The following is a 27,039-nucleotide window of genomic DNA, read 5'->3' as shown; positions in this document are numbered from 1 at the left end:
AGATCCAAAACCAATAGGGGAGGGCTCACAAGACCCTCTTTCCCCATGAGGAACTACCGACAGTCAACTGTCACTTCTTCAGCTATGTAGCTACTGGTCGTCTCCCATACTCTTGTACATAACAAGCCACATTCACGCTCACGACAACAACCCTCATTACGTTCCTTAGGTCACACACAAACTGCATGTGGTCACAGACATGACTGGGAAATTGTGTGCATCCTTCCTGATAGCATTTCAAGGACTCAGGAAGGATGACAAGCTCTTTGCTGGACAGCAGCCACGAGAACAGCAAACACGTTTGAGGAGCTAAGTTGAGCACTGCACACAGCATGTAAATACAGAAATACCATAAGATATCCTGAAAACTCGTCCAACTTGTTCCTTTGTTTGTTTTGATATAGAGTTTTACTATGTAACTCTAGCTGGCTCGGCACTTTCTATGTAGCCCAGGCTGGCCTTAAACTCATCAAGGTCCTCCTGCTTCAGCCTCTGAGTGCTGGAATTATAGGGCACCACCAGGCCTGCCTCAAACATGTATAATTTTTACTGTTGATTCTTTAGTCAGAGAAGTAGGAGCTTATAGAACACTGAAAAAGTTCATGAAAGAAAATGTTAGCAGCTCAAGGGCACGGTTCTAGAGAGAACACAGAGGCAAAACTGCTGCTTACTACAGATAAAAGGTGGCGATGGCCAGCATCTCTGAAAATCACCTTACCTGGTCTAGATCTAGAGAAGAGTAGACGATCTTTCCTTTGTCGTCTCCAGAGAACAGCTTCATCCCATTGGGGCTCCACGCCAGCGCTGTGATGCTGGTCTTGTGAACACCAGTGACATCAAATCTCCGCAGCTACGGATGACAAGAGATCACGGGAAGGAGAGCTGCTGTGACTGCACTCCTACTCTGGGGAGAGATGGTTTTCCAAGTAGAACTGCACTCAGATTCCCTCTGTCTATCCACATTCGAAACTCACAGACAGGCCAACAAGATGGACAACAGCACTCTGCCAAACCTCAGGATGTCAGTTCAATCCCTGGACCTATATGGTAGAAAGAAGGAGGGAGAGAGAGAGAGAGAGAGAGAGAGAGAGAGAGAGAGGACACACGAACACACACACACACACACACACACACACACACACACACACACTCCCCAGTACAAAAAAAATAGAAAAACCACAAAAGGGCATTAAGTAAAAATAAGAGCACCGATTTGTGCTTTATGCCAAATGTTCCAAGCAGGGACAAAGATGTCACCCAATCATAAACAGTACAATGTCAGACAGAAGAGGACTCCCCACCACCGACACTTTACAGAGATCCTCTGACCTCTGTCTCTGGAGTGCTGGGTCAAAGGCTGGAGCCACCAGGCACTGGAGGAACTGGCAAGAAGAGAGGCAGAGAACCTGAGCACTCACCTGCTTGTTCCTCCCTGGCAATGAAGACACAAGCTGGAAAACTGCAACCCTCCCAGAGGCAGTGCCTGCTGCAACAAGGTCATCAAAGCAGCTCAGCAGCTTCACCACAGTGATAGACTCCATCTTCCCCTAAATGAAGACACATCAGAAACAAATCATCTATGACCAGAGAAACACTCAAGACGAAGAAAATAAAAAGCAGCTATAAAGCTGGAACCATGAAAGAAGGCTCCTGAGCTGCAGCATATAAATTTCTGATTGAAAATGTGAACAACGTCAGAAAGACAGATCATTCTAGGACTTCGGCATTTAAAAAATTATTATTATAGGGATGTAGAGGTGGCCCTGCAGTTAAGAGCACTGACTACTTTTCCAGAGGTCCTGAGTTTAATTCCCAGCAACCACATGGTGACTCAGAGCCATCTGTAATGGGATCCAAAGGCCTCTTTTGGTGTGTCTGAAGACAGTTATATGCAGTCTAGGGTAGCTTCAAACTTGACTAACAATTCCTTAAATTTAAAGCAATAGTTTTTATGGCATAAGTTAACAAGGTTTTTGTGAAGAGACAGGTCATTTGTCTTGTCTTATTATTTTGAAGTCTTGTGTAGATAAACTAGTTAGTCATTTATTTTCTGTTCTTTTACCTATAATAAATCACCCACTCCTAGTTTATGACCTTAGCTTCTGAGATCAGTGGCCTCATTCCTAGCCTAGAGTGAATGTTTCCCCTTGTTCATAAATTGGTCCCAAGCCTATTTCTTTTCCTACTACAAAGTACATGCATTGTGACACATGCAGATTCACAGAACTCTTTTTGCAACTTTCTTATTTATTCTGCAGAGGGGCTTAAAATTACTTGAATCAATTCAGGAGTTTTAGAAAATCATTATCAGAAATTATGAAATCATCATTTCATCTAAACAGCATCATTACATGAAAGTACATCTTCATATTGATTCTGCAGGAAATCTGCCCAACAAAGTGGATTAAATCCAGCAAACAGTAGGCTATGTCAGACATGTGAGGAGTACAGCACTGACGGGCATATCAGCAGCAAGAAGTATTCTTGGGACAAAGTCCTTGGGGTCCTTGCCTCTTCAGTGCACACCCATTGCAGTTATGTAAAATGGTGGGCCATCTCCAGAAAGCTCTCTTGCTTACCACAGCATTTTCCTGGATGGCTCCCACCAAGTGGGCTTATTGTTTGGTTTTTCGAGACAGGGTTTCTCTGTATAGCCCTGGCTGTCCTGGAACTCACTTTGTAGACCAGGCTGACCTCGAACTCAGAAATCCACCTGCCTCTGCCTCCCGAGTGCTGGGATTAAAGGCGTGAGCCACCACGCCCGGCTGGTTTTATTGTTCTAGTACAGGCTTTTCCCTGTGTCTTGCTCAGATAGATCAACTATATCTTTGACTGTTTTGGTAGAATCTTTTCTAGATCGTGTTTTGGTTGGGGGAGGGGTAGTGGTGAAGGGTTTTTGAAGCAGAGCTAGAATGTATAAGGAAAGGTGGGGATTGTTTTCTTTTGTTTTCCAGTGTTTTCACTGTAGCCTAGGAGCAATATTCTTGCTGCAGTCTCCTGAATGCTAGGAAAGCATTCTTCTCCCTATCCAAGAAGATTCAAATGAACTTAGGCATGATCTTGTGACTGTTTAGGCAGTAGTAAGCCTAACTAAGACAGCTAGGTTGGTGTGCAGAGTGCCTTTCGGTACAATGAATGCCAGTTAGTACGGGTGAAGGCTCTAGTTAGATATCAGCTCAACTTCTCTCTGTTCGATGAGATGCAAAGTTTTGTCGCATAAAAACTGTGGTAGTGTGTTCAAGGCCTACAGAGGTCCAAGGTAAATGAAGTGCCAACCATGAGGGCGAGATGGACACAAGCACCCATCCCTAACCAAGAAGCTACCTCCGACTGACAGTGCTTGTAAATGAAAAATTCATCCTCTCCAACTGAGCGCCACTGGATATACAAGCCACATAATATTTTTAGATTTATCCATTTATTTTTATGTACATTGTCACTGTCTTCAGACACTAGAAGAGGGCATCAGATCCCATTACAGAGCTACCACGTGGTTGCTGGGATTTGAACTGAGGACCTCTGGAAGAGCAATCAGTGTTCTTAATCACTGAGTCATCTCTCCAACCCCTACAAATCACATTTGAAGGTAGACCCCATGCCCAGCAGTAGATGGCCAACAGAAAACTAACTTAATGTTATGTTTGGGGGCTTTTGGGGCGTGGGATGTGAGACAGGATGTCGCTGCGTAACAGCTCTGGCTGTCCTAGAACTCACTCTGTAGGCCAGACGGCCTTGAACTCACAGAGACCTGACTGCCTCTGCCTCCTAAATGCTGGGATTAAAGGTGGTTCTACTACTGCCTGGCTTTTGGAGGCATGTTTTTACCTTATATACAAACATATACTTACTATGTTTGTATATTATGGTTTCCAATTTTGTGGTTTTATGGTATGTGGGTGTATGTATATCTGCATGTGTTTTGTTTTTTGTGCTTTTTCTTCGTTTTTTGTATTGTTTTATTCTGTTTTTTAAATTCTATTTTGTCTGTCTGTTTTCTAAAGAGAGAGGGGAAGAAAATGTGGAGTTGAATGGGTAGGAAAATAAGTAGAATTTGGGAGATGAAGGAGAAACCATGATCAGAATATATTGTATGAAAAGAAATGTATTTTCGAAATATAAAAAAAATTAGTTTACTTTAAAATCACATGTGTATATCTGTGTGGGCAAGTGTATATGACTGCAGGTGACTGAAGGCCATAAGAGGGTTTGAATGCCCTGAAGCTGGAGTGCACAGCCCGATGCCCTGCTGAGAACCAGACATGGGCCCTTTGCAACAGCAGTACAAGATCTTAAACACCGAGTGGAAGCTTAAATTTTTCTCAACTCCAATTTAAATAATGGTTCCCAAATGCTTTAACCTCCCTTCTAGCCTATCACCCACCAGATGTAGTGGAAAAGAAAGGGTTTTTTTTTTTTTTTAAGATTTATTTATTTATTTTACGTATGTGAGTACACTGTAGCTGTACAGAGCCTTCATGTGGTTGTTGGAAACTGACTTTTTAGGACCTCTGCTCGCTCTTGTCAGCCCCACTCGCCCAGTCCCTGCTTGCTCTGGCCCAAAGATTTACTTATTATTATATATAATAATAATATCTGGAAGTCATTTCAGCTGAAAAGGGAGGACCCTGTAACAAAGAGGGGAAATTCAAAATGGCCACCTACTTTACTGACATCTCGGATCAGAAGCAAGGACCAGTTGTAAAGCGCTACCTCCCAATATTTAGAGGACAGAGGACCTTTGACTGCCCTGGATCCAAACATGAGGTGCTCCAGGCACATAGCTGCTTTTCACAGGTGAGGGGTGAGACATAGGTATCTGCTAATGTGCTACAGACTAAAACTGACCAAAATCTACCACATTTAACCATCAAGCTGCCTCAAGAGGTCACAAGCTAATAGACTTGAGTTCCAAATAGATTTCGTTAGACAGATTCTGAACAAATAACTTTTAGCAAGGAGAGGAAGCAAATGGCTAGTGGTTCCTGCTCCAACATCTTCCCAGAAACCCCACTTTTCATTCTAAAAAAAAAAATTTTTTTTTTTTTGTGACAGGGTTTCTCTGTGTAGCCCTGGCTGTCCTGGAACTAACTCTGCAGACTAGGCTGGCCTGGAATTCAGAAATCTACCTACCTCTGCCTTCCAAGTGCTGGGATTAAAGATGTGTGGCACCACTGCCCAGCCATTCTAAATTCTTAATCTTCACAATAACAAAAATTTAAAGAACTCTTTTCTAATGAAGGAAATGCTGGTTAATCATGAGTAAACAGAACTCTTATTAAGAGAGAACCAAAGGCTAAGAATAGTGGTGTATGACTTTAACCCCAGCACTCAGAGGCAAACTGTGAGTTTGAGGCCAGCCTGGTCTCCATAGTGAGTTCCAGGAACAGCCAGAACGATAGAGAGAGAGCATAGAGAGAGAGCACGTCTCAAAACCCTAAGGGAGTGAGAATATAATGAAGGAGCTTTGACAAGAGGATGTTTCCCAAGCAATTAAGAAAAAAGTCTGAAGTCAAAAGACTCCAACCCAGAACCAAGACCAACTTGATTCTCAGCGTGGACAAGCACAGCGTGGACAAGCACTGAGAGGTGGTACCTGCCCTGCCTGGCCCAGGTTTGCCCAGCTGATTAAATAATATACCCAAAAAGGATTTATAAACCGATTCCCAGCATCTTTGCCTCTTAAATCAATAATACTATTAACACTGACTCAAGCTCCATGTAAGTTTATTAAAACCATGGCACAGAACACAAATATCTAAGCTTGAAGTTTTCCCTTCTGGTAAATCCCTTTAGTTTCTGATGCAGTCATTTCTACAGCAATCAGCCTGCTGTGTATACAAGAGCAAGCTCCATACCCTGGGTACCAAGTGAAGCCTCAGTTTACCAAAGTAGGTCATAGTCCTGGTCCTCTTGTAGATTAGCTATGAGACATGCACATTAAAAAAAAAAAAAAAAGCTGCCTACAGCAACTGGGGGTGGTACCGACAGCTCGCTTTCATATGCTACTTTTTAGCTTTCAGAATATTTTCATGGGCTATAAATAAATCCAATGCCAGATGGAGATACAGGTTAACAAATCTGGATCTTAAGTAATAAGGAGCAGAGTGATGCTTTCAAGATCCTTAATGCTGCTAGTATTACCAGTCAGGTCTTGCTTGACTATGGTTAGGGGCAGATGGGAGGAACAAGGGAGTGGAGCTAGGAAGACAGACCAGCTCAGGCCTGCTGCAATAGTTCAGGTCAAAGTTAGTAACAGCCAAGTCTAGCAAACAATTAATGAAATGAATCCCTAAGGCAGTAAATCCATAATGAAGACAAACTCCATCAAGACCTTGTTGGGCTGGCGAGAGCAATATAACAACAGTGCAACAGCTTGTTTGTTTGTTTGTTTGTTTTTCTAGACAGGGTTTCTCTGCATAGCCTTGACTGTCCTTAAACTCACTCTGTAGCCTAGGCTGGCCTCAAAGTCAGAGACTGGCCTGCCTCTGCTTCCTGAGTGCTAGAAAGGCATGTGCCATTGCCATTTGCCACCACCACCACCCAGCTTCTCTCTTCTTTTTTCTGGAACTCATGCTCACTTTGCAGGCCAGGCTGGTCCAAACTCAAAGCTCTCTGCCTGTCTGCCTCCTGAGTGCTGGGTTTAAAGGAATGCACCACCACACACAGAGACAGCCACCTTCTTTTTTTGTTTTATTGTGTTAGGCAACTTGTTAAGCACTGTATCGGCATTGCTAAAGCTACAAGCTACCTAGAAAGGGAGAAGTTATAGCTATCTTCATGTTATAAAAGAAGGGGTAAACTCCAAGGAGCTCAGTGATGTGTCTAAGGGAGATGGAATCAAGTCAGGGTCCACAAGCAGGCATGACTGTCTCTAGGCCTGCTCTGACTTGGCTCTGGGCCTTCTCTGAGAGAATTCAAAAATCTCACTGACAGTCTTCTTTGAGTGTGAAAAGGACAAAGGACTCATGGATTTTATTCCCTGGAGCTAAGTTACATTAGAATGATGGTGACAGAAGAACTCACTGACATTGTTTCTAAGGGAGAAGGTGACAGAATAGATTCTGGACTCACAAAGCCTTAATGTGGTAACAAGATACTGAAAGGGCATTTTCCCTAAGGATATGTAACTACAAAACCACATTACATAAGGAAGCAAAATATTTAGAGATCATGCCATGCCATAGCACAAATTTAAAACTGTGTAGTTTTCCTGCATAGTCTCAAAATAAAACTAATCATTCAGTATCCACTGCAGCGTGTGTAAGTATGTATGTGTGTGTGTGAACTATGTATGTATGTATGTATGTATGTGTGTGTGTGTAAAAGTATGTATGTATGTGTATATATGTTTTCTAATAAGCCTATGTGCTAACCTTGAGTTAATATTATTTAATCATTAATAAATGCCACAGTTTCTAAGAACCAAATTACCCCAGGAAACAGACTACCAGCACTTAAGCACAATTCAGACAGAAACAGACTATAAGATGTAAAGAATCTCTTGTGTACTATGTGGAAACATCACCTGTCAATAAAACAAAACAAACAAACAAACAAACAAAACTGTTGGCCTATTAGCATAGGCAGGAAATAGGAGGTAGGAGTTCTGGCAGGTTGAGAGGATTCTGGACTAGAGTCAGGTGTGGGAGAGATTTGCCCTGAAAGCTGATGGAGACAGTTGCACGAACCTGAAGAGAGGTAACTAGCCACGTGGCAGGACTTAGAATAAACGGGTTAAGTTATGAGCTAGTCTGGGAACAAGCCCAAGCTTATGGCCTAGGCAATTATTCATAAACTCTCAGAGTCGTTATTTCGGGAACTTGAGCTCTGGTGGAAAAGCCTGCAATTACAATGAGACTTCAACCTCAGACAGTACAAACACCTGGGAATCCTTAGACAGGAAAAAAACCAAAACTTCGAAATGTTTTGTTGAGTTGTCACAAAGAAAGGAAAATCCACAGCACCAAAAATAAAGACAATGCAGCCCAAACAGGACAGAAAGTGATGTTGAAGCCACAAACCACCCTGTGACTTCCTTTCCAGCAGTTCCCTACCAACCACACAAAGCCTTGGGACTCCAGCCTGAGGAAAGCTGAGGAGAATGAACTCCAAGTGCTGGAAGACCCTGCTACTTTAGTAACAGTCTACAGTGTCCAGCACGACTTCCCCTTCTCCTCTGACCATACTGGAGAGCGTCTCTAAGCACAGTGTCTGACCATATCTGGAGGAAGACCCTGCCCGGAGCTTCCTGCAAGTGCTGCATGATTCAGCACACAAGTCCCACTCAGCTGTAGGATAATTAGGTATTATGTTATGACCAATCAGCTCTTTCCACCTGTAACCCTCAAACCCTTATATACCTACCCCTGAAACAGTAAAGCTGTCTCACTGAAGGGTATCGGGAAGTCCTTCCATCATACTCATGGTTGTCTGAACCCTGCTTGCTGCCTCTGCTCCCTCTACCCTTGTGGGCCAGTGACTAACAACGTCTGAGGAGAGGGGAGATCCATCAGATACTCCTGGACCCCAGAGGGTTGCAGCATTCTTGCCTGAGCATCCAGCTTGTGATCCGTCATCTCTGCTCCTCCTTTGCTTTACCTTTGTCTGCACCTTAGGGTAGGGTCCCACCTAGTGCAGTTGGAGGAACAACTGAAGCCTCTCAGTAGGAGTGACCCGTGACATCGGCTAAAGGTCCCCCTACTTTCTTTCCAGACCAAACAGCCTTACTGTAGGTAGTAACCTTTACACCTTTCATTAAAAAACTGGTCACAAAGCAATCAGTTTTTAAAAGTCATTAGGATGGTTGCCAGTCTCTTAATCTGTTTGTGCTAATTGGGGCATTTTCAATCTTCTTCCACCACCCTCCTCCCCCAGCAGAACTGCCTCTGGAACACTGAGCAACACCCAGTGGCACTTCCTGTCTTTTCTATAATGGCAAACTCAACACCACATCTAAGGGATTTCCTAATTAATTCCCTAAGGCTTCACTTAACTGGAAAGGACTTAAAATCTCCCAAAAGGAGAACCTGGAGTTCCAGACTGAGGCGCTTCAACTCACACACGGGTCATGTTGACAGGGACATACTTCTGACCCTGACTTCTGGATGTGTGTTGCCCAGATGGTTGATAAAAAGGAACCCCAGGAAAGCTATGTTTTGCCCCTCTCTTTTCTCTCTATGATAGCTGCCATCAGGCCATGCATAGGGAAAACACAAAACCTAAGATGACCTGTTAGAGGATGAAATGCAGGAGGATACAGGAAGACTCAAATGAAGACGACGACCCTGAGACTTGTCAAGTGGCTGATTTAGCCACTTTAGAAAAGCCAACTGGAGCTGGGCAGTGGTGGCACACGCCTTTGATCCCAGCACTTGGGAGGCAGAGGCAGGCGGATTTCTGAGTTCGAGGCCAGCCTGGTCTACAGAGTGAGTTCCAGGACAGCCAAGGCTACACAGAGAAATCCTGTCTCAAAAAACCAAAAAAAAAAAAAAGAAACAAAGAAAAAGTAAAAAGAAAAGCCAACTGGATCCCCAGTGAAGGAGCCAGAGAAATACCCAGGGAGCTGAAGGGGTCTGAAGCCCTATAGGAGGAACATCAATAAGAACTAACCAGTACCCCCAGAGCTCCTTGGAACTATACCATCAATCAAAGAAAACACATGGTGGGACTTGTGGCTCTAGCTGCATATGTAGCAGAGGATGGCCTAGCCGGTCATCAATGGGAGGAGAGGCCCTTGGTCCTGTGAAGGTTCTAGGCCCCAGTATAGGGGAATGCCAGGACCAGGAATGGGAGTGGGTGGGTTGGGGAGCAGGGGTACGGGGGAGGGGATAGGGGATTTTCGGAGGGGAAACTAGGAAAGGGGATAACATTTGAAATGTAAATAAAGAAAATATCTAATAAAAAGAAAAAAGAAAAGCTGACTGACTTAAACAGAAGTTACTCCCTAGCCAAGGACACCCTTTCCCTTTACCCTCCTCTTCACTCTATGAGCCCTCATTGACTACAGAGGACAAAGACCCAGAAATGAAGACCAAGGCTCCATAAGACATCCAGATAAACTCTCTTCTATCCTTCCCCGATCCTTAACCCCCCACCATGGCAGCTCAGTAATCTCAAAGACACTGGGAACAATTATCCTTAGCCCCCTCAGCCACAATGGCCCAAAAATACTGAACCTTCACCCACAGAGACTTTTCTGGTTAACCTACATGTATCCAGACAATTCATGTCCCATAAACCAAATCTATTTTACAAAGGTTCACTAACAACCTTTTAACCACCCAAGACTAGAGAGATAAATGCTGATCTACTCTCCCTAGTCCTCGGTATAGTGGGAAACCCTCAGAGATGAATGTCAGATTCAGGTAAAAAAATATCATAATCAACAAATAGGGCCACAACAAGGACAACCCCCCGCTCAGTTAATAAATAGTTACTTTACTATAACCAATTGTTCAGCCAAGGTAATTTCTCCACAGGGATTCAGCCCTGCTACCTGCTTTGAGCAGGTGTCCTCATATCTATACCACACCTGACCATTTAACCCCCTTGTCCATGGGACCTGGAGAGGCCTTTTCAATGACTTTCCTAAAACAAAAGCCAAGAGACTCTCTTTAGTTTAGACAGGATAACAACAAGCCCCGCAGCCAAGGCAATGCTTGTAAACAACCTTACTTAGAAAGGAATGACCCCAGAATATGGGCAGGCATGCCATAGACATAGCCGTAAAATGGTCTAATGCAAGATGCTTTAAATGTGTAGAGACTGGACGTTGGAAAGGAGATTGCCCCCAAAATGACTCAACTGCCCCCAACCCTCCCAAATCTATCTGTCCCTGCTGCAGGAAAGGCATTCACTGGGAAAGGTTGACAAATCCTAACATGACAAAGATGGCAAGCCCCCTGCCACCTCTAAACTCCGTGTGGGGTAACCCTCAGCCCCATCAGTAAGAGGGAAGAAGATATAAGTCCACTGGTCACTAATATACTGGAAAATAAACTTTCAATAAAATTGACAATAAAAGTTTTAAATGCCTAGTAAACACAGGGGTAGAAAAGACCATCCTAAGATGAGCCGAGCTTCCCCTTCATTGGACTCTCCTAGCAGGGCTTCAACTGATGGGAGTAGGTGGTCTCTCCTAAGCATTTATGAGCCACGACTTTTATAAGACCATTAGTCCCCTAGTGGCTGATGTGGCCACTAACCTGCTGGGTAGAGATATCTTAGAATCTTATGAATCTTAGAATTAAATGTGGTCCTTGCTAGTGGAGAAGAGGAGAATGCTTCCAAATAGAAAATTACCAAAAATATCAAGATCAAAAGAACCCCCAATTGTAAGGGCCGCAGTTGAATAACTTACTCCCTGCCTAGAATGGCTCACAGAAGAGCCTGTCTGGGTGGAACAATGGCCATTAAACAGGGAGAAATTAACAATTTTTAAAAAAAGATTTATTTATTTATTATATGTAAGTACACTGTAGCTGTCTTCAGACACTCCAGAAGAGGGAGTCAGATCTCATTACGGATGGTTGTGAGCCACCATGTGGTTGCTGGGATTTGAACTCCGGACCTTCGGAAGAGCAGTCGGGTGCTCTTACCCACTGAGCCATCTCACCAGCCCTAACAGTTTTTAAATTAGTTAAGCACCAGTTAGACATGGAGCACATTTGTCTCTCTAGAAGCCCCTGGAATACCCTGGCTTTTGTAATAAAAGAGAAGACCAGGACCTGGAGGCGTCTTTCTTTCCTTTGCCTCTATTATACCTATAAATGCCCTGCTATTAACTTCAGACATTAGAGATCGCTTCTTCTCAATACCACTCCATGAATAAGAATGCAAAAACTTTGCCTTCTCAGTTCCTAAAGTCAATAGTTCAGGACCAGCTGACAGGGTTGAGTGGAGGGCACTCCCTCAAGTCATAGCTAACAGTCCCACCATTTGCCAGGAACCTGTAACTCACACACTAAAACTCTTTATTACATCAGGTCTCTGTATATATCACATGGATGACCTATTAATATGGCAAGATAAAAAGCAAGATCAAAAATTAACCCTAGAAAATTTTAAACAACAGGCCCAAAGAGCTCTAACAGAATGATAAGATAAGATCCAACTCATCCTCCCATCACATTCCTAGGGACAGAAATCACACTAACCTTAGTCCAGCCAGCTAAATCTGTCATTGACTTCCCCAATCTACTAACTCTAAATACCCTTCAAAGCTTTTTAGGCAATATTAATTGGCTTAGACCTCGGCTCCCCATACCAACCAGCCAATTATAGCCTTTATTTGATTTGCTTAAGGGTCACAAAGACCTCTTCTCTCTTCGCTCTCTGACAGCAGCAGCCAAGGAGACCCTTTGGTCTATTAAGCCAATCCAGATCCTTATATTCAATTCTTTCCTCAAAGTAGTTGGAGCCTTATATCAACCTTAGGGGATTCTAGAAAGGCTCCATGCACCAATAGGGGGAGCACCTCCACTACTAACTGAGGTCAGCCCTTTATTTACCATGATAAGGACAGGAAGAGAGTGCACCTTATAAATTATAAGTAAATAATCTAATGTAATTATTTTACCTTTTGCTCTCGCAGACATCCAGTGGCTCCTGAGAAACCATGCCTCTTTTGCTAATAATCTCATTGGCTTCCCAGGACAGACAGACAACCACTACCCCAAGGATAAACTGCTGACAACGATACCACTCTTTAGATGGCTCCCTCCTTGACTATTCTCTTGAGACCCATATTTTTCCCTCACAGATAAATCTACCCAATTTAAAGAACCGTATGCCACCTTCCTGATCCTAACATACCTAAAAGGACTATTAATCTGTATTCAGACAGCACTTATGCCATCAACCTACTTCTTAGCTAGCGCCATCCTATATCAGATTTGGTGGTAACCCTCTTTCCCTACTTTTTCAACAATACTTCACTTCAAACTAGAACACATCCCAAGATTATCAGCCACATACGGTCATGGTCATCCCTCCCCACATCAGACCAGAACAGTCCCAGAACAAGAGCTGCTTGCAGCACAGACCTCCAACAAAGCAATCCATCCATGGACACAGCACATGGTCTCTCCATTACCCAAGCGACATAGCAAATGATTCCCTTCCTTCTGTCACATTCTCTTTTCTGGTATAAAAGCAGTCCTTTCTCAGTCTGGCCTGGGAGACATCTTCTGCTTATTTTATTTTGCATTATTTATTTATTTGGGATGTGTGTGCACACACACTGTACACGCTATGTGCAGGTCAGAGGACAGATAACTTGCAGGAGCAAGATCTCTCCTTCCACTATGTGGAACCTCCAGAAAGAACTCAGGTTGGCAGCCTTAGTCATCAAACAGACTTGCCATTTCATTTTGTCTTGTCTAGAGACAGGGTTTCTCTGTGTAGCTCTGGCTGTCCTGGAACTCAATCTGTAGACCAGGCTGTCCTCAAACACACAGAGATTTACCTGCCTCTGTCTCTTGAATGTTGGGATTAAAGGCCTGCGCTATCACTGCCCAGCTCACTGTTTCTTTAAGATGACTCTGGCCATCTCCTGTTTCCCTCATTCCTAACTTCCTGCACCACATATTGCTGTCCTCTGGCTAGCAACAAAACCTCCTGAAACAGAAATCTAGTAATCAAAAGTGTTAAGCCTGGTGAGAATGTTCAAATTGGTAATCCCAGTACTCCAGAGGCTGAGCCAAGACAGCCATGAAAGCAAAGCTAGCCTGAACAACAGAGTGAGACCTTGTCTCAAAACGAAACAAAATTGTTAAGGACGATTCTATTTAAAAGGTACCTGGACTGGTTTTCTGGACCCACACCAAAGCATTAGGCTGGCACCACCCATCTTCTCAGGCACCTTGGCAGGCTGCTTTTCCTTTATACACAGACAAAACCACATCAGGAGAAAGTGCTCTTTGTGAGCTGGCTCTTGGCAACCGTGAAGCTGGACAAAGCTTTCATTATAAGCTTCTTGTGATGAGCCAAAGCTCAACAAACTTCAGCAGTAAATGCAAACTATTCTGAAATGGTTAAGAAGGCCAAATAAGATAAGAATCACTTCTTTTTTTTTTTTCGAAACAGGGTTTCTCTGTGTAGCCCTGGCTGTCCTGGAACTCACTTTGTAGACCAGGCTGGCCTTGAACTCAGAAATCTACCTGCTTCTGCCTCCCAAGTGCTGGGATTAAAGGCGTGCGACACCACCGCCCGGCCTTTAAAAACTTTCTTAACTCTCCACTGCAAAATGGAAGAAGGTATGATGCCTGGGCAGAAGGAGGGAACACAGGCATAGACAGAACTGAGTAAAGCAACGACTCAGGAAGATGGACACCTAGGCTGCCAGGATTAGCATTAGCTGTCAAGTGACAGGAAATAATCCTCATACCTTGCCAGGGGCTAACTCTTACAAGACAGGCAAGTGCTTTGGAGCACCCAGTCACCCCATACCCTAATATCTAAAGTGTTGACAAAACCACCACGTGCAGTGAAGCAGGATCCTGCTTCATTTCCCATCTATGTTCTTACCAATTGTTGCAGCCCATGTATTGGAAAATATCATGTAGCATAGCTTGGCCAGCCCCAACCCCAGCCTAGTCCAAAAGCCAACATGATGTCCAACAGGTTTTAGAGTAGTTCAGGCTTGGGATTTTTAGATTGAGGACACTCAAACAGTAAAATCCATGCAAATAGTCCAAAATCCAAAAACCCAAAAACTGGAACCAATTCTGGTCTCAAACATTCCACACACGTGATCATCAGCCTATATAGCTCTACAACTACTCTAGCGCCCAAATACACTATAGTTGTCTCCCCTCTCAGTCCTGTGCAAGTTATCTGTGTATCTGTCCCTGTTTGTGCTAATGTCACATAACTTCATAACTGAAGCTTTATAAGTTTGTTTCCCAGGAGGTCACTGTCTCCTAGGTGGCTCTTTTGCACTTATACACTATTTTAGTCATTATAATTTCATCTACATTTTAAAATCAATTAGTTAATTTCCATGAAAAACAAATGTGGGGTTGGGCAGTGGTGGTGCACGCCTTTACTCCCAGCACTTGGGAGGTGAGGAGGGCAGATCCCTGAGTTTGAAGCCAGCCTGGTCTACAGAGTGAGTTCTAGGACAGTCACAGCTACACAGAGAGACCCTGTCTGGAAAAACCAAATGTGGGGAGGGAGATGAGGGCTGGGTATGTAGCTCAGTAGGCACAGTGCTAGCGAGGTACACATGAAGGCCTGTGTTTGATCCCCAGCACCATAGAAGCCAAGACCAGAGGCTGCCTGTGGTCCCAGCACTTGGGAGATCCAGGAAGAAGGAGCACAGTAAAAAGATATCCTTGGCTAAACAGAGAGTCCACAGAAGACCCTCTCTGAAAAAGGGAAAAATACATCTCACATGTGCACTCATACACAAACTTAGAATTAAACTGAACTGCGGGAATGGAGAGATGGTTCAGAGGTTAAGAGTACTGGCTGCTCTTCCACGAAACTGGGTTCCCACAAGACAGCTCACAACCATCTGTAACTCCATTCCTAGGGAATCCATTAGGAGAATGAACCAAGACAGATAACTTAGGCTGGCCTGGAGCTTGCCCACAGTGGCTTTAAACGCATATCATCTTCCTGTCTCTGACTCCTAAGTATGGCAATTATAGGCAAGAGCTGCCATTTTCAACTAATATGTATTTCTTACTATCAAAAATATTTTAAAATTAAATTCCTAGCCATCGATGAATGGAAGCAATCATGGTAAGGACACACGGGGCCTCCATGTTGCAGTGCTACTAACATATCAATGATCAGACACCACAGGAAGGGGCTAACACAGACCCTGGCGCTACACCCACAGGAAAGGAAAGGGGAGACATGAGACAAGCACACTGTTAGCTGCAAGGAGACACAAATTTCTGCACCATTTTAGAAACTACCAGATTAAAGTTAATGAAACATTCATCACTCTAATGCACCCTGACTCTTCCAACTGAAAATTAGGATGGACACGTACAGGCTCAGGGCCTTTCCATTCCTCCTAAAATGGGCTACCATAAGAAATGACTCAGAAAGTATTTTACCCATGAAACTATCTCTCCAGCCTTATTTTCTTACTGTTAACTTACTTACATATTATATTTTAATTGAATTTTTGACTAATGCTATATTTATTTCACCCTTTCTGTTTGTTCACCTTTTTGTTTGGTATGTGGTATGTGTTGTGTTGTGTGTGGTGTATGTACCTGTTAGTGTAGATGTGTGCATATGGGTATGCATGTGTGTGTGTGTGTGTGTGTGTGTGTGTGTGCATATCCCATAGTACCCAAGGACCACTGTGGAGACTAGCTATCTCCTTCCACTATTCTACTATTCCGCCAGCTCACCATCTTTGTTTTCAGAGGAGTTTCTCACTAAAACTGAACCTCATCATTTTGGCTAGTTGCTGTCCAAGGAGCTTCAGGGATCTCTCTCTCTCTCTCTCTCTCTCACACACACACACACACACACACACACACACACACACACTCTGAGGTAACAGACACATGCTTCTGCACCTGGTTTTCTTTTTTCTTTTTTTTAAATCTGATCTGATCCTTTCTTTTAGATATGTTTGAATTATTTGCACTTAATTTAACTTCTTGTATATGTAGATTTTTTTTAAAAAAACTGTTAAGTGGTTACAATGTGTGTGTATGAGTAAGAGAGAGAGAGAGAGAGAGAGAGAGAGAGAGAGAGAACATGCACTTTGTAGTGAACCCAGGGTCTTGTACATGCTAAGAACCCAGGGTCTTGTACATGCTAAGAACCCAGGGTCTTGTACATGCTAAGCACAGCTCTTTACCATTAAGCTTATCCCTAACCACATACACCTTTCAGAGTTCACCTCTGCATATAGAATGTATGAACCTTAGCACCACACAGCACCCTACTCATGCTTTAACTGTCTCCCACATCACTCCATCACTGAAAACTCAGCAGGGATGCTGCTTGCTTCCAACTGTCAAAACATCCTAAAAAACTCATAGGGGACCATGAGCTACTGTACTTCCCTAAAAACTTACTCTCGCTTTCCACTCATTCCTGGTGCCATGCTCCCTCTGTCTGAAGAATTTCTCTTTTTTTTTAAAGATTTATTTATTTATTTATTTATTTATTATATGTAAGTACACTGTAGCTGTCTTCAGACACACCAGAAGAGGGCATCAGATTTTTGTTACGGATGGTTGTGAGCCACCATGTGGTTGCTGGGATTTGAACTCAAGACCTTTGGGAGAGCAGTTGGTGCTCTTAGCCGCTGAGCCATCTCACCAGCCCTGAAGAACTTCTTTTAACAGTCATTCCTGAGCAGGTTTTGACAACCAGTGTTCTGTTTTCCTTCATCTAAGAATACTTTGTTTCTCATCCCTCCTTTCGTCTCCTCTTATTTATTTATTTATTTATTTATTTATTTATTTATTGTAGACGAGCTCATGCTGTGTAGCCCTGGCTGGCCGGGAACTTGCTAAGTAGACCTGGTTGGCCTCAAAGTTGCAATCTTCCTACCTTAGCCTCCTGAGAGCTAATATCACAGGCTTTTGCCTCCTAGATTTTCCTTGGGTTGGTTTTTTTTTTTTTTTTAATGAATGAGGCAATTTATTAACCCAGCATCCTTTGTTCTAATGCTTCTTGTTGGCAGCTGCCACCTGTCCAGCGATCCTGTCCAGATCTCTCTGTCCCTGAGGTGTTAGCTTGCGGCCCCCATCTTGGTCCTTTTCCACCATTTTCAGCCCCTCCAGGGCTTGGAGGACCCGGCGGGCCACACTCTTAGAGCCTCTGCTGAAGTGGCTGGGTCTGACACCGTTTCTCTGCCGTCCTCCATAGATCTTGGTCATGGAACCAACCCCAGCACCACCTCGGAGGTACAGGTGCCGTGCTGTGGAAGCAGCTCGTGTGTAGAACCAGTTCTCATCATATGGGGCAAGCTCTTTATGTTTGGCCAGCTTGACTGTGTCCACCCATTCGGGGACTTTCAGCTTCCCGGACTTTTTGAGGAAGGCTGCCAGAGCTCTGACGAACTCCTGCTGGTTAACGTCTTTTACAGTAACTCCAGGCATCGTGCGGCCTCCGCGCTGCCAGCCAGGGGAAAGGGCTTGGGTTGGTTTTATTTTTTTATTTTATTTTACTTTATTTTTGAAAGAGAGGGTCTCGGGACTGGAGAGATGGCTCAGTGGTTAAGAGCACTGACTGTTCTTCTGAAGGTCCTGAGTTCAAATCCCAGCAACCACATGGTGGCTCACAACCATCTGTAATGAGATCTGACTCCCTCTTCTGGAGTGTCTGAAGACAGCTACAGTGTACTTACATTAAATAAATAAATAAATCTTAAAAAAGAGAGAGAGAGAGAGAGAGAGAGAGAGAGGGTCTCACTCTGTAGCCCAGGTTAATCTTAAAGTCACAGCAGTCTGCCTGTTTAGCTTCTCAAGTGCTGGGATTCCAGGTGTGAGCCACGATTCCCAGCTCTACCTTACTTACGACAGACAGTTCAAGGTAGGGCAATCCTGGGAAGTTTTGTTTGTTTTGAGAAAGGTCTTGTTGCGTTAGTTGGTCTTGAACTTGACTTTCCAACAAAGTATATTAATATAGACCAGCTACTCAGTCAAAGTTCAAATGCTAGTGCTGCCATTTATTAAGTGCTCATCTGCAGGTTACTTACATGTTCTGTGCTTCAGTGTCTCTCTGACAGATGTATATGATAATTTACAAATCTCACAGGGTTTGTGAAGATTAAATGGGTTTGTGTATTTAATGGTTTCCAATAGTGCCATATGAGTGCTAATCACTTTTGTTATTTTTAAATAAGCACAGAAAGCTGGCGATATGGCTCAGTGGCTGAGTGCTTGCCTAGCAGATATGAGGCCCTGGGTTTACTCTCAGCACCTCAGAAAAAGAGGGCTGCTGAGATGGCACAATAGTCAAGGGACTTCTCACCAAGCTTGGTATATGAGTTCAATCCCACGGACCCACATGGGGGAAGGACAGGATGGACCCCTGGATTGTCCTCTGACCGTCACTCACACACATAACACACACGAAAATAAACAAACAAAAATTACAAAAGCAGAGATTCATTTAAGTTAGTTTTTAAAAACCAATTTTAAATCAAAATTATAATACTTGTGTTGATTAAAACAAGAGCTTTATATTCTAAACACAAAAGCCTTGCCTTAGTCTTCAAAAGGCTACCAACCACAGACACAACAGAGTGCAGTAAAGCTGCACAGTAGAAATCAAACTCAGTCTCATAAAAAAAACATATTTACCAGGCAAGGCCTCAAGTGCCTGAAATAGTAATGCTTCAGAGACTAAGCCATAAGGATTATGAGTTCCAGGCTAGCCTGGCTATATACATAGTGAGGATTTTTTGTTTTGTTTTGTTTTTTAGTTTCTAAGGTTAAAGCTATGGCCTGGTGTGGTGCTACACATCTATAATCCCAGAGCTCAGGAAGCAGAGGCAAATTGTTCTCTGTGAGTTTGAGGCTAGCCTGATCTACAAAGTGAGTTCCAGGCTGGCCAAGATGGTTATACAGGGAAAAAAACAAAAAAACCTGTCTCAAAAAAAATCAACAAACAAACAAAGATTAAAGCTATATCCTAAGTAAGATACAGATGCTGATTATATTATATTATATTATATTATATTTAGCTGGAAACAATAGCTATGTATTGTTGGAGTGAGGTGCAAGGAGTCTAGCAAGTCAAAAGTAAAGTACCCCATGTTGAACAGTTAGAACCCCAGGGTAGGACCAGCAGCTACAGCTGGTACATCCTCAGATGCAAAGAAAAGCAGACTTACATCGACGTTGTACTTCTTCATCTGGTTGAGGTGCCGGCAGTACAGGTAGAGCATGCCGATGCTGCTGCCCACTGCAATGTAGTCCCCGTTGGTATCCAGGGCTGTGAGGTAGACCACAATAGAGCGAAAGCCTCTCTGGATCTTTGTGGGGATGGCATTGAGGAGATAGTACAAAGGGCAGAATTCTCGGAATGTTACAGGGTCTGATACCGATGCCATGGTCAAGGTTTCCACAGATGTTCTTCAAACGGTATGAATGTTTATCCGTCATCTAGGGAAACCTGCAGGCTAGTCATGCCAAAAAATAATAATGTTTAATAGTGTAGTGAGAACATGATATTTTTTCAGGCAGATAAAAGTCATAGCTAGAGGGGCTGAGACAGTGTAACGGTTAAAAGCATGTCATGCTCTTGTAGAATACTCCCCATGTCAGACAGCCCACATCCTCCTGGAACTCCAGCTCCCAGGGATCTCATGTCCTCTTCTGGCCACCACCCACACAGTACTCGCACACACATACTCTCATCCAGACATGGGCATACACATGAAAGTTAAAATAAATTGGGGTGATAGAAATGGCTCAGTGGCTAAGAGCACTGACTGTTCCTCCAGAGGCCTCAGATTCAATCCCAGCACCCTCGTTATGGCTCACAATCATCTGTGACTCCAGCTCCAGCAGATAAAAGCCCTCTTTTGGCCTCTGTGGGCAAAGCCATGTGCAGACCTACATGCAGACAAAACCCATAACATGAAATAATAATAGTAAAACAATAATGAAAATGAAAACAACCCTTTTAAAAAGGAATGATTGGAGCTTAAGCAGAAAAAGTAAGTGAGAAGTGAGGTACCTTTAGTATTTGAATTTCAAATGCACTTCAGTTAGGACTAGCTCCCACAACACTGGGGTAAAATAGAAGAGCAGAAAGCACAATTCTTTAAGGAGTTTATGATCTAGCCATTAAGGCCAATGCAAAAAAAAAAAAAAGAGGACACACATACACAAACTACAGGAAATAACCCTGGGCTTCCATGAGAAAATTCAGGATTAGTGTGAACTGAAGTGAGCCAGGAGCAAGGTCTCTTTTGAGAAGACTACGATGGTACTGCCCTTTTCCAAAGCACTTCTCTCTCTTGCCTAAATAGTCACAAGGATCAAGCCTAAGTTCATTTTAATCTTCTTGGATAGATAGAAGAATGCTTGTTATTCCAGCATTCAAGAGACTGCAGCAAGAATATTGCTCCAAGTTCAAATTTAGCCTGGGCTACACAGTGAGTTCCAGGTCAGCCTGGGCTACAGTGAAAACACTCTCAAAAACAAATTCTCAAACTTTTCTTAAAAACAAACAAACAAAAAACCCAACAACAACAAACACAGCTTCAAAATCACTTGCAACCCCTGCCTAGCCAAAAGAAGTCTAGAAAAGACTCTACTGAAAACATCCAACAATATAGTCCACCTGTCTGAGCAAGACACAGGAGAAAGCCTGTATTAGAACTACTGGTATCAGGAACTGGCTTGGCAGATCACCTCCAAACCCAGTGAAGTCACTCATAGGCGCATCTCTTGCCATGGCAATTGCATACATTCCCAGAGTCCACTTCCCACCTCTGCCTGCGAGCTGTTATGTCACAGCCTAAATAAAAAGCAGACCCTTTCTGACCTTCGCCCCCTTTTCCTTCTTCTCTCTTTCCTCTTTGTCTCTGTCACCCCTTCCTCCCCCCTCCCCCCAATAAACTTCTGCCACGTGGAATTGCATTGGCCTGGTGTGATCTGTCTGGACTCGAGCAGCAATTCCAACACAACAATAACAATAAGCCCAGTCTAGAGAAATGAACTCCCCTGTTAATGTCTGGTGAAAAACCAGGTCCCCATAGCCACCTCAGTATTTGGGATATGGTCACCCTGCACTAAGTCAAGATACTCTGTGAACTAAATCAAGATACTCTACCCTCACCAGCACCTTGAGCTTAACAAAGTTCACTCACTTATTTAAGCCTTACTCTGCCCTAGCACACAGGTGGTCTCTTCCTCAACTTTCAGAAGAAAGCACTGAAGTGAGACCCAGTGTGGACCACAGAGTTGAGCCTTAACCATAGCTCCGACATAACCAATAGGTATACACTGACAATCTTTCTGATTCAAACTGGAGGTAGAGTTTACACCTTCAGATTTTTTCCTCGTTAGTTACTACTACTGTAAGGAAACACTATGACCAAAGGCCAACTGGAGAGGAGAAGGCCTGTTTTACACTTCCACACTGCTGTTTATCACCTGAGGACGTCAGGACAGGAACTCAAGCAGACCAGGAACCTGGAGGCAGGAGCTGATGCAGAAGCAAAAGTAGAATAATGCTTATCGGTTTCCTCTTCATGGCTTGCTCAGCCTGTTTTCTTACAGAACCCAGGACCACCAGCCCAGGGATGGCAGCACCCACAATAGGCAAGGCCCTCTCCCATCAATCACTAATTAAGAAAGATTAGTGCTTTACAGGACCATGTACAGCCCGATCTTGTGGAAGCATTTTCTCAATTGAGACTCTCTCCTCTCCGGTAACTATAGCTGTGTCAAGTTAATGTAAAAATTAGCCAGCACAGGTCCCATGAGGCCTTCTGAGCCCTGCTTAGTAAATTCTTGGGATGCTCAATTCACTATCCCTTTGAACAGTGAGTTCTCTATGACTCTACATTTGAGTGACTGAGTCCTTAGTCCTCTTCTGATTAGGTTCATCAAACCCATTCTCACCTGAGCACCTTCAATGACCTAAGTACCATTCAGCTTTTGCTACAAAGAAGGCCCTCAACAAATAGGTTTCTGCTAAAAGGCCCATCCTACACGAGATCTCGCCTAACCACCCGCCCCAGCACAGCACTCCTAACTCCTCTCATGTAGCCTGCTTTGCTTTGTCTACATGCTTTCTAGATTTTCTGAACATGGAAGCATGTGCATGCATGTGCACATACACAGACACACAGACCCATGAGAGCAGAGGCCACAATGCCTCACTTACTCCCCTAGAGCATCTAGAGAAGGGCTGGGATGTCAGAGGCACTGGGCAGGTATGCACTGAGCAGATGAATGAATGATGAGCAAGGATAACAGCGAAGGAAAGAGTGAGTGACAGGAATGGAGCAATATCAAGGAGCTTTTGCTCGAGGTTGGGAAAACACAGATATGATTATCCAGTTTCCACACATGGTACCAGCCTATCCAGTAGAGGTCCACTGTAGAGAAACATCCTGAAAGGGACTAATAATGGCAATAATGATTGTAACTCTACCCTTGATTGTTAGGGCTCTAACTGGATCATATTCTTTTAACAGAAGCCAAAGCTTGAAAGGTTCAGAAACCTGTCCAAGCCACAGAACTAATACAACAGAAATCTACACTATGAGAGCTGCACTGTCTAAACACTAGCCATCATAAATTTATAGCCTTACAAGGACCACACAGCTTTGACTAGGAGATGTCTGTTCTCAGGATCAGGCAACACTAGCACCCTAGTGCACAAACCCACAGGATCCAATCAAATGCAAACAGCATGGCTGGCAGACAAAGCCAGTTAGCCACTGGCTATTACCTTTCAAAGCAGGTAGAGCACTGTATGAGCACAGGGCTCTGATAATAAGGAGCAGGAGTAATAAGATTGCAGCAGGGTATGACAGCCCAGCCCTTCTGAGGCTCCCCAGTTAGAGGCCAGTGAGGACTACAAAGTGAGCTTCAGACCAGCCTGGGCTACATGGTGGGCACTGGCTCAAAAACACAAACAACAGCAACAACAACGCCAAGAATGCATTATATGGATCACAAAAATTCTCTTTTAATGTTGGTTTTACCATTATAAACAGCATAGAAATATATCCAAAAATATTCTTGGAAAGCTTTTATTTTTAATATTTTATCATCACCACCACCACCACCACCACCACCACCACCACCACCACCACAGGTATGGGTGTTTTGCCTGCTTATGTGTCTGTGTACAATGTGTATACCTGGTACCTGCAGAGGCCAGAAGAAGGTATTGGATCCCCTGGAACTGAAATAACAGACAGTTATGAGCCACCATCTACTAGGACTCAAACTCAGGTCCTCTGCAAGAGCAACAAGTACTTTTAACTGCTGAGCCATCTCTCCAGCCCCTAGTTTTAATTTTTAATTATATTGCAAGTGCCATTGAAGCTCAGAAGAGGGCATCAGTGCCTCTGGACTCAGAGTTAGAAGTGGCTATGAACCACTTGAGATGGATGCTGGGAACCTAACTCAAGTCTTCTGAAAGAGCAACAAGTGCTCTTAACCACTGAGCTGTTTCTCCAGACCCTTGGAAACATTTAAAAGTAGAAAAAGGCTAGTCCAGTGGAAGTGAATTAGCAATACTAACAAGGGTTTCAAGAAGTGAAAAATTTTAAATGCATTGTCAAACTGTTTTCCATAGCTGTCATAATGACTTTTGCTTTAAACATGTTTTCTTGAAAGACACGGAGAGGTCAGTAAGTCACAGCATTAGGTGCAGTTCTGGGTTACTAAGAACTCAAGTCATGAGGTTTGCAAGGCAAGTGCCCTTACCTGATAAGGCACCATGCTGGTCCCCTAAATGAGCTTGTAACCCTAGGACACGGAAGTAAAGAGAGGATGAACACTATAAACTCAAGGCCAGCTTGGCTTACACTGACAGTTTACACACCAATCAAAGTCTACACAGCAAGATTCTGCCAACCCCCACGTCTAACAGACAAACTACAACAAAGAATAGAAACATCCAATAGGCTACAGTACAATCAACACTCAACACATACTTGTTGGGTTAATCTCTCTCAAACCCCCTGTGCTGAGCCACATATGGTGGTGCACACCTACAATTCAAGCACTCAGGAGGCTGAGGCAGGAGCATCTCTCCAAGCTGTAGACAGTCTGGTCTTTATAGTGAGATCCTGTCCCCCAAAAGAAAACAAACAAAATTCTATGCCACATTGCCCCAAGACCACAGCAAAGATTCACTGGAAATCTCGTGACCAGATCCGAAGGCTACATTCATGGGAAACATACATTCTGAAGCTGCTTCTGTCTCAATAATCCAGAGAAAACACCACCAAACCAGATGGGCTGGCACACGCTTTTAGTTCCAGCCAGAGGCAGGCAGGATCTTTGAATTCAAAGTTGGCCTGAGTTCCAGGACAGCCACACCTATACAGAGAAACCCTGTCTTGGAAAACAACAACAACCCTAAATAAAACAAACCACCACCTAATTTCTTCTTCTGATTCTACCACACTCCCTGTCCCTAACGTCCATTCTTATTAATATAACCATCTCCTAATTTGTTCTTCACCTTTCTAAATTCAAGATCATTGTTGTCGTCTGCTTTCTTCCTCCTCTCCACTAAGTGCCAGCAGCTATTTTGTTTAAATTAGAGGCTACTATGAATGGACTCCGAGCTCTTCAACCCCAAAAGATAACTTCCCTAAGAAAAACTGAAAACCAACCCAATAAGAACCAGTCTTCCATTGAAAAAGACAATGTGGCTACATCAAAACAACTGCTTAGGGCTCTCGGAGAGGTAGCTCAGCCTGTAACACAGGGTATCCCTTCCAGAGGACCAGAGTTCAATTCCCAGCACCCACATGGCAGCTAACTTCCAGGGCATCTGATACCCTCTTCTGACCTCAGTAGGCACTTCACACACGTGGGTACACAAAAACACATGGAGGCAAGACATCCATTCACATAAAACACGATTTTTAAAAGTTACGGGGTGGGGGGGGGGAGTGAACCCCTGAAGGACTTTATTTCATTTTACCCATCCATGATTCCCAAACCAGACGGGATTCTCAGGTTTGAAATCTCAAGAGCTAGACTCCAACCTTCCTGAGGGAGTGACTAGGTGTGAAGTGTAAGCATACACCCCTAGGGCCTGGCCCAGCAACTGGCATGAGGGAAGTCTAGTAAACACTCAATGAATGAACAAACACGGGCTGTAAGTCAGGTTGCAAAAACAAACAAAATGATCACAGGTATATCAGCATTACAGCTGGGTGCGAGTAGGTACAAAAAGTGTAACAGCTTCGAAGACAAGGACTCTCTGGCGATAAGAGACTAGAGCAACTTCATACCTAGGACCTGATTTCCCACAACTCCCTGCTCCAAAAGTTTTCAAAACCTTGGCTGCAAATGATCATTCCAGTCAACGACAAAACGATACACCTCACATGCTGCCAACAAATGGAACAGAAAAATACCTGAATATCGGTGAGAAAGAAAGGAAGCACAAAGGGTAGGAAAGAAAAGTAAAGACGGAGATGGAAAGAAATGGGAAACCAGAGACTTAAGGGACTAGAGGAAAAAGCAGCGAAGCCCACAGAGCCGTGTGGGTGACAGCAGAGACTAACCTTGATCATATTCAGTCAGACCCTGGACGGTCGGCTGTGCATGCATGCACTGACCCATTTAATCCTCCACTATCCCAAGATAAAAACTTATCATTTTACGGATGACGAAACTGAAGCTAGGAAGTTGACACTTGCTCCAGTAAACGGGTAGGAAGGGGAAGCGCAATGACCTGACCCCGAGTCTGACCCAGGGTCACCCCATTCACTGTCCATTCCGCCTCGGGGGCCACACCGGGAGGCATTCGGTATCCATTTAACCAACCCTTACTCAACTCCTACTGGGCGGCCAAGCCAGCGGCAATGTAAGGGATCCAGCTGAGGATCGGGGGGACAGAACAGAACGCAATGTCAATCTCCAGGCTGAGGAGCCTGGAGCCGGCCGCGAGAGGGATGCAGGGTGGGGCAGGAGGGGAGGAGCGAGGGGAGCCGGGACGCCAGGGCGGCCCGGGGCGGTGTGCGAACGCTGCGACGCCCGGTGCTCTGCACAGACTCCGGCTGACAGATGCGCCGCGTGCGGCGGCTGCCAGGGGGACGGCGACGCGGCTGTGGAGACGCTGAGGGGCTGAGACAGGGGAAGGCGGCTCTGCCAGGGGGAGGAAAGGCGAGGGGCGGCGTCGGGGACGTCGGAGGCGTCCGGCACCCGCCCGCGCGCTCCCGAACTCACCTCCCGCGGCAGCCCCTCAGGACACCTCAGCCCCGCCAACCCGGAGGAGGCGGGATGGACTCCGGGCCGCAGGGGCTGCTGGGAGCCTGTTGCCTAGGCAACGGGTTAGGCCTCAGAGAGTAGCAGTGACTCCGCGGAGGGCTAGAGCGGCAGAGCCACAAGTGTGGGC

At 44.3% G+C, this 27,039-nt stretch overlaps 1 protein-coding gene and 1 pseudogene across 9 annotated transcripts in view; both read right to left on the bottom strand.

Moving 5' to 3' along the window:
• The window catches only part of Tecpr2 (tectonin beta-propeller repeat containing 2), an 83,152-nt gene extending 56,198 nt beyond the window's left edge, over nt 1-26,954 (bottom strand). For 2 of the 9 annotated variants that reach the window (NM_175336.3, NM_001081057.2), the window contains exons 1-5: nt 26,871-26,933; nt 20,671-20,722; nt 19,823-20,110; nt 1,419-1,547; nt 719-850 (exon numbers count right to left, since the gene is read on the bottom strand). Coding sequence is in view for 7 of the 9 variants with exons in the window: in NM_001081057.2 (NP_001074526.1) it covers nt 719-850; nt 1,419-1,547; nt 19,823-20,041 (480 nt within the window). In the remaining 2 variants the exon portion in view is untranslated. Of the gene's footprint in view, nt 1-718; nt 905-1,418; nt 1,548-19,822; nt 20,111-20,670; nt 20,723-24,386; nt 24,429-26,206; nt 26,599-26,870 lie in introns of those variants that run through there. The other 7 variants (XM_006515352.3, XM_006515354.4, XM_006515351.4 and 4 more) reach the window with 7 other exon arrangements.
• On the bottom strand, nt 17,609-18,118 carry Rps19-ps6 (ribosomal protein S19, pseudogene 6; annotated as a pseudogene).
• Nucleotides 26,955-27,039: the final 85 nt, after the last annotated feature.

Source organism: Mus musculus, chromosome 12 (genome assembly GCF_000001635.26).
Source record: "Mus musculus strain C57BL/6J chromosome 12, GRCm38.p6 C57BL/6J".
In the NCBI taxonomy this organism is placed as follows: domain Eukaryota; kingdom Metazoa; phylum Chordata; class Mammalia; order Rodentia; family Muridae; genus Mus; species Mus musculus.
The sequence above is the reverse complement of the archived record's forward strand: the minus strand, read 5'-3'. Positions and strand labels throughout refer to the sequence as shown.